At 29.2% G+C, this 7,540-nt stretch overlaps 1 protein-coding gene and 1 non-coding gene across 2 annotated transcripts; one reads left to right on the top strand and one right to left on the bottom strand.

The window, feature by feature from the left end:
* The first annotated feature begins 2,839 nt into the window (after positions 1-2,839).
* Positions 2,840-5,702, top strand: LOC123220173 (stearoyl-[acyl-carrier-protein] 9-desaturase, chloroplastic-like). Its single transcript, XM_044642212.1, has 3 exons — positions 2,840-2,995; positions 3,557-4,034; positions 5,026-5,702. The coding sequence occupies exons 1-3, from the start codon at positions 2,883-2,885 to the stop codon at positions 5,578-5,580; spliced, it is 1,146 nt and encodes a 381-aa protein (XP_044498147.1). The 5' UTR covers positions 2,840-2,882; the 3' UTR covers positions 5,581-5,702.
* A 1,322-nt stretch (positions 5,703-7,024) lies between these two features.
* Positions 7,025-7,151, bottom strand: LOC123222235. Its single transcript, XR_006503558.1, has one exon. It is a non-coding gene; the product is annotated as a small nucleolar RNA snoR86 (small nucleolar RNA).
* Between the last annotated feature and the right edge of the window lie 389 nt (positions 7,152-7,540).

The following is a 7,540-nucleotide window of genomic DNA, read 5'->3' as shown; positions in this document are numbered from 1 at the left end:
TTATATAGAAAATGAAGAGGAAGACCTAGGTCTTGTGAAATGACAATAATAACCTATTGGGCTTGGGTTTTGCTTATGTTATCATCTGCCCAATATTATTTTATTTTAAAATTTATTATCTAGAGTTTTATACAGTTTAAAGTTTTTTTTTAATCATTTTTAATACAAACAATATTAAAATATTAAATCAAATGATTTGATTTACATTAAAATTAAATCTAACAAATAAAAGTATTTCGCTTTTGATGTCAAATTCAAGTTTAAGCTTTAATTCGATAGATAGATCTAACTTCAACTTCGATGACACTATTTATTTTGCAAGTGATACTATTTATTATGTCAATGGTACTATTTATCTTATCAACAATTTTCGATTTGAACCAAAGTCATGCTAACCCATATTCAGGCTAATTAGTAATAATAAAGAATTACAACAGTTTTCTAATTTTACACTTGCTTTCAGTGTCATATAATTTATATCCAAAACGAGTACACAAAGTCCTAGTAAATTAACATAACCAAAGGTATAAATCCATAATCACATCAATTACACTTAAAATTACGATTAAAATCATACCAGAATGATGTAATTACAGGTGGAATTTGTTTTCTTGTAGTTTGTTGCTTTCATATTCTTCAAATCATCATTCTGAAATGCTAAATGCTAGGCATTAAAAATAAAATTTGGCATTCATTTTAAGTTAATCTTGTTTAGTCCAAATTCATAGTTAATTTCAGTATATCTTTGGTGATCTTGTGTATATTACCAAGGGCATCTGGACTTAAGGTAAAAGAATATGATCATTTCCAAGAGCATATCCATTCCAAGGGGCAAATGATAATTTTACAATGCATTTACTTTGCTTGAGAAAATTGTTTCAAGGAGTTGTTCTATGTTATGAGTATGACATTCTATGACGTTTGTTTTAAGCAATGTCATTTACTTTGCTCAAAAAAATTGTTTCGAGAAGCCGTTCTATGTTAAGAGTATAACATTCTATGTTGCTAGTTTTAAAGGGTGTTTTTACTGTGCTTAAAAAAATTATTTTGAAGAGCCCTTCTATGTTACGAGTGTAACCTTTTATGTTGTAAGTTTTAAGGAATATTATTTACCATGCTCGAAAAAATTATTTTGAGGACTCATTCTATGTTATGAGTGGGATATTCTTTACTGCAAGTCTTAAAAGATGTTATTTACTGTACTTGAAAGAATTGTTTTGACGAGTTATTCTTTGTTACAATGTGACATTCTATATTGTCAGTTTAAAGTGTTGTTATTTATTGCCCTTCTATGTCAGTTTAAAGAGAATGGATAATAATATTTGATGGTATTAAACTATAACATTTTTTTGTAAAGTGACCAAATTTTTTTTTTTTTAATAGAAAGAATTAAACTTTCATATTTTATATAAAAGGGATCAAACTTTCAATATTTTATATTGAAGGTATTAAATAAACACATTTAAGGATTACTCTAGTAATTTATCTTTTATTATTTACAATTTTTTTATTTATAAGTAATAAAAGATTCTGATAGTGTTCTATTATTAATGATGATGTGATATGTAATATAAGAAATAATTTGATTGTCACCTCTACCTTAAATATTAAAATATTACTAAGGTAATCTTCATTTTATTATAATTATATTTTTATATATTAATTTTTTAGGAAAAAAATAATCTCATTTTCAATTAATATAACAAATAATATAAAAAAATATTTTAGAATAATTATATCCAAGGGTATTTAAGTAAAATGATATAATAGTATTATTTTATTACCCATAACTAAATACACTAATTATTTATACCCACTTAGTTTTATCAAATATAGTTATAATTTATATTCAGTAATCCTTAAGATAAACTATCTTCAAGGTAATCCTCCAATTTTGGTAATAAAATATTTCCCAAACAAAAAACCCCCATAGAATTGTTTGTTTTGAAAGCAAAGTGATTAATTTTGTGTCTTTAATAAGATATAGGAAAATATGAAAGTTTGTTTTTTAAATAAGAATTTTTTTTTCAAAGTTCAACCTTTTCAATAAAAATAAATTTAGTTCCTTTAATACAAAAAAGTGATAATTCAATAACTTAAAGTGTTGTTTTCCTAAGAACTAAATGATAAGACATTAGCACTATTTGAAGAATGCATCAATAACATGTTGTAGGTGATAAATTTTAGAGATAAAATAAATAATTATATTATTGAATGGTATGATGATATATCAGTCGTTAGTAAATGAAGTATCACTTCATGCATTAACTCTTTATTGTATTGTTAGAATTAAACAGTAATGTTAGGTTTAAATTAACTTAAAACTTGTATCAATATGATTACAGGTGCATTCATCTAAATTGAGCCAAGCTTGAGATCAGTTCGGGCTTGAATTGAATTCATAATATCTAATTCGAGCTTATTCAAATTGATGCATTGTGTCATTAAAGGGCTATTGGATGATATAAATTTTATTTTCGTCAGCAAGATAAATAATATCATCAAATAGACAGATGAGTTAATCTTAATTTGAACTATCAAGCTAAAGTTATATACCGCAGCTTGTATTGAATCCACCTGTTAAATGTTTCCAACAAGAAATCCAAAAAAAACATCTAATTCCACTGAAATCTACTATTGATAATCTCACCTACTTTTGGAACCAAGATAGTTGGTGGTTGAACTCAAATATTTAACGTTTAGATCAATTTAAATAACAATTTAGCATATCCTATAAACTACAAGAAAAAAGAATACGCTATGCCGTTGGATCATCATCCACGTAAAAGATCTAAGAATCCAAAACCATAAATAGAGAAGAGAGCAAAGAAGAACTTGCCCTTTACAATAATAATAATATTATTATTTCTACGCAATTCATCATGTGTAGCATTCAGTCTATTCCATCACTCGCCGCTTTTCCAAAAATGGCAACAAATAGTCCAAGCTTTTCCAAGTTTTCCATGGCTTCCACCCTGGTCCATTCTGGTTCTAAGTGAGTTCATCTTTGCTTTATTTTAATTTTATATAAATTTTTTTATTTGTAAGACTTGTTGCATGCAAATATATATAAGAAGTTAGAGCAGCATTATATGCACAAATAATGAACACTAACTTATGCAAAAACAATGACATATCACCATATAATTGATTGTAGTTTTATCTCTAATTCAAAATTATCTGATATATAATAACATGTTATTGTTTATATTTATTATTTGTGTATATAGTTTTATTAAAGAAGTTACTCTGAAAGGTTCAAATTCGACATTGCTTAATTATAAATAAGTTTTTTTCTAGTGATTTATAAACAATTTCATTTCATTTGTGGGTTCTCCCCTGGAAATTTCAAAAAGAGCTTATTGAATCCTGAAAGATTATTTTCTTTGCGTATGTTTTTTGAAAAATTCCAGGATGGTTTGTTGAATCCGTGGGTTTTTTTTTTTTTTTTTCTAAATAAAATCCTTAAAACAATGACGATTTATAATCGCGTCTCGAGCTTTTGTTCAGCTATTTTTGTTTATTTTATCTTGACTAATTAAAATTCCAATTTTAGAGAGGCAAGAGACCTGAAGAAGGTGTCCTATGCCAATTCCATGGCCCCGGAAAAGGCTGAACTATTCAAATCAATAGAGGGTTGGGCAAGAGACAACATTTTGCCTCTACTAAAACCAGTTGAAAAATCCTGGCAGCCTGGAGACCTTCTACCGGATTCGGCGTCGGAGGGATTTTTCGAACAAGTTAAGGAATTGAGAGAGAGAGCAAAGGAGATTCCAGACGATTACTTGGTAGCTATAGTTGGGAATATGATAACAGAAGAAGCCCTGCCAATGTATCAGTCAAGAGTGAGTACGGCAGATGTATATCGTGATGAAACCGGCAGGGATGAGACTCCGTGGGCGATTTGGAGTAGAGGATGGAGCTCTGAAGAGAATCGCCATGGAGATCTTCTCAATAAGTATCTGTATCTTTCAGGAAGAGTTGATATTCAACAGGTGGAGAGGACTATCCACTATATGATTTCTTCAGGAACAGTAAGATATCTATCCGAAAATACCTTTTCGCAATTTTTCAATTACAGAGAATGCGGTTAGATGTGATTTTATTTTTAATTTAAAATTATTTAATTATACAATGATACATAATTATTAATACATTAATTAGTTATATTAATATTTATTATAAGTATACAAAGTTGGTGAATATTAATTACGCCTAAAATTGTGTCATGCATGTTATGAGCCTTTATGATTTTCAGTTACAATTATGGTGCCTAGATCGCATCTATGGTTTAGCATGAATCAGTCAATTTCAAGTTGGAGCTTTAGTTCAATAATTTGGTTTGAGATCTACTTTACCGGGCGATATTGTTCATTCTACTCATGATATTGTGCACCAATCTAATGATGTTATTCATCTAGTTAATGACCCTTCATTGATATTGTGCAGTAGCTTGAATGAACTTGAGTTTAAGTTGAGTATTATGGTTTCGATTTGAATACAAATCGACCTCTGGTTTAACATGATTTGGATCAAATTAACCCCAATAAGGAATAATTTAAAAATAGTAATAATTTTTAAAATATTAAAATCTCTTTCTTCTATTAAAAAATATAGTTATAGATGTATTTGAAGGTGTTACGTCTGTATTAAAGGGAGAGATCGTGGGCTAGTCTCTCAAGATTTACTAATTTGGTGATCCGACAAGATAACAAAATGACAATTCTATTTTTCTTTTTCAATTAATAATAGGATATTGAAAAAAATACTACTTTTTTATTTGTCTATACAATTTTACCACACATTCTTTTTATTAAATATTTATATCACTTTGTTAGTTAAACACCTAAACTACCATTGTCTGCAATAGGCAATATCGTATGAAATCAAACTTTGGCCATAACAGGAGTAATTTAGAAACTGTAAAACTTTTATGGTATAATTGTTATGTTTATAATTGTTAATATCTCATTAATAATATTTTTGTACCATCAATTTAAATATTTTCATATTATTTTGTGGCAGAATTTTGGCTTTGGAGACAACCCTTACCATTTTACAGTTTACACATCAATACAAGAAAGAGGAACTGGTATAGCTCATGGCAACACAGCCAAGCTTGCTCTAAAACATGGAGACTCAAAGCTAGCTCAAGTATGTGGCACAATTGCTGCCGATGAGAAGCGCCATGAAACCGCCTATAGCAGGATTGTCGGGAAGCTCTTCGAGCTCGATCCTAACGAAGCAATGGTGGCATTTGCTGACATGTTGAAAATGAGAATAATCATGCCTGGAGATTCAATGTACGATGGTCAAGATGAGAACTTGTTCAATCATGCCACAAATGTTTGGATGCGAACGGGCGTGTACACGATTACGGATTATATTAATATCTTGAAACATTTTCAGAGTCTTTGGAATATCGGAAAACTTGAGGGGCTTAAGAGTGATGGGAAATTTGCCCAAGATTATATTTGTGGGTTGCCTGAAAGGGTGGGAAAAATGGAGGAAAGAGCCATGGCTAGGGCTAAACAAGCACCAGCAGTTCCAATTAGCTGGATTTTTAATAGAGAAGTATAGCTGTATCCCGGCTTTGATGGAGTTGACTTGAGATCGCCATAATAAATTTTACGTGTGCTTCATTGTCACATTTTAGAATAAAAGGAGGCAATCGTAACAATTTTAAATGCCATTTACGAAAAGAAATAATATCCTATACTTTTAGGATTAGGCATGCCAATCTATAATATTATATATATTTTTATTTTTTAATTATTTTTCTGACCACCCCACAAGCCGAGCTACACAATATTAAAAAGGCTTATTCTCAACTCAAGTTTGGTGCAAATACAAACTTCTACTCACAACGATTTAAAATTTAAATACCTATCTATCATTTAATTTTTGTTTAAATTGTTTGTTACGGTTAAAGGTAAAATATTAATTTTATCATTAAATCTTAAAAGTTTATATCATTTTCACTTTTGGTTTGGAAAACTAACAATTTTCTCTCAAGATTAAATTTTAAAATGTTACCATTTTATCTTAAGGTTTGAAAAAATTAATTTGGCTAATTTTCGATGAATGATGGTCGCTTCTTTTGATGATGTCTCTTCCTCTCTGATGATTTCTCTCCTAATGACGCTATCTCCTGACAACATCGTACAAACGAAACTTTTGTTTAGAGGGCAAAGATATCGTTTAAACAATTACTCATTGTCCAAACAAAGATGATTCGTTCATCTTTGTTTGGATGATGATGAATCATCTAAATAAATGTTTCGTATAATTTGGAGAGAGAGTCAGAGAGGGAGAGACATTGTCGGAGGGAGAGAGCAACCACCATACTTCGAATTACTTTTCCAAAATCTAAGAGAAAAATGATAACTTTTTTAAACTAAATTTTGAAAAAACTGTTAGTTTTCTAAATCAAGAGAAAACATTATATAAAAGTTTATATTTTTTAATATTACTGATTAAATAACAATTTTATCCTTACCGTAATGAAAAATTATAACCGAAGTTAAATAACGAGTGAATGTTTGAGTTTTAAAAACCCTACAAGTGAAAGTTTGTATTTACACCAAACCTTGGATCTAAATAAGTCCTTCGGCCTATTAAAAACCAATCCAGCCCAAGTTCAAGAGCCCTTTAAAATTCTTAAATTGCTCAAATACGCCAATATCATTACTTTTTTTTTGTGTATCGAAGAAGAATTTTTTATACAACTAAAGATGCATATATTATTTTTCACATGTATTATTCATGTATCATATATCATGTAATTTATATGAACAAGAGAAATTCTGTTAGCTCAAAGGCATATACCAAATTCTAAAGGGTAAATTTTTACGCAATCCTCTTCCATTAATAAAATTAAGGTAAAAGGGTATCACGATATAATTTTAAAACTTATGGGACCAAATTGTTAGGGAGTCGTCCCATAATCCGGCAAAAATAATCAAATTTGTATTTTCTCGGAAAACAAACAGATTAAGAATCGGAAAATAAAAACACGGGAGAAAATGTAGCGACTTGTTCGAGGCCATAATCAAAACAAGATGTTAAATTTGATAGGCACGGAGAATCGCTGATTGATATTGCCAACCTTCAATGCAAATTACGCCATTATTAATCTGACGCCCTTGCTCTGCAAATTGGCTTTTAATTCAACAGAATTCTAACTACAAAAACCCAAACCCAAACCAAAGAAGAGAACTCCAGTGAGTCGGCGACTGCGAATAGGGAGGTTTATATAGAAAATGAAGAAGAAGACCTAGGTCTTGTGAAATGACAATAATGACCTATTGGGCTTGGGTTTTGCTTATGTTATCATCTGCCCAATATTATTTTATTTTAAAATTTATTATCTAGAGTTTTATATAGTTTAAAGTTTTTTTAATCATTTTTAATACAAACAATACTAAAATATTCAATCAAATGTTTTGATTTAAGATTAAAATTAAATTTAACCAAAAAAGAGTATTTCGTTTATAGATTTTAGTTTTTGTCAAACTCAAATTTGAGCTTTAATTCGATA

This window comes from Mangifera indica, chromosome 7 (genome assembly GCF_011075055.1).
Source record: "Mangifera indica cultivar Alphonso chromosome 7, CATAS_Mindica_2.1, whole genome shotgun sequence".
In the NCBI taxonomy this organism is placed as follows: domain Eukaryota; kingdom Viridiplantae; phylum Streptophyta; class Magnoliopsida; order Sapindales; family Anacardiaceae; genus Mangifera; species Mangifera indica.
This window is presented reverse-complemented; position numbering and strand designations above follow the sequence as displayed.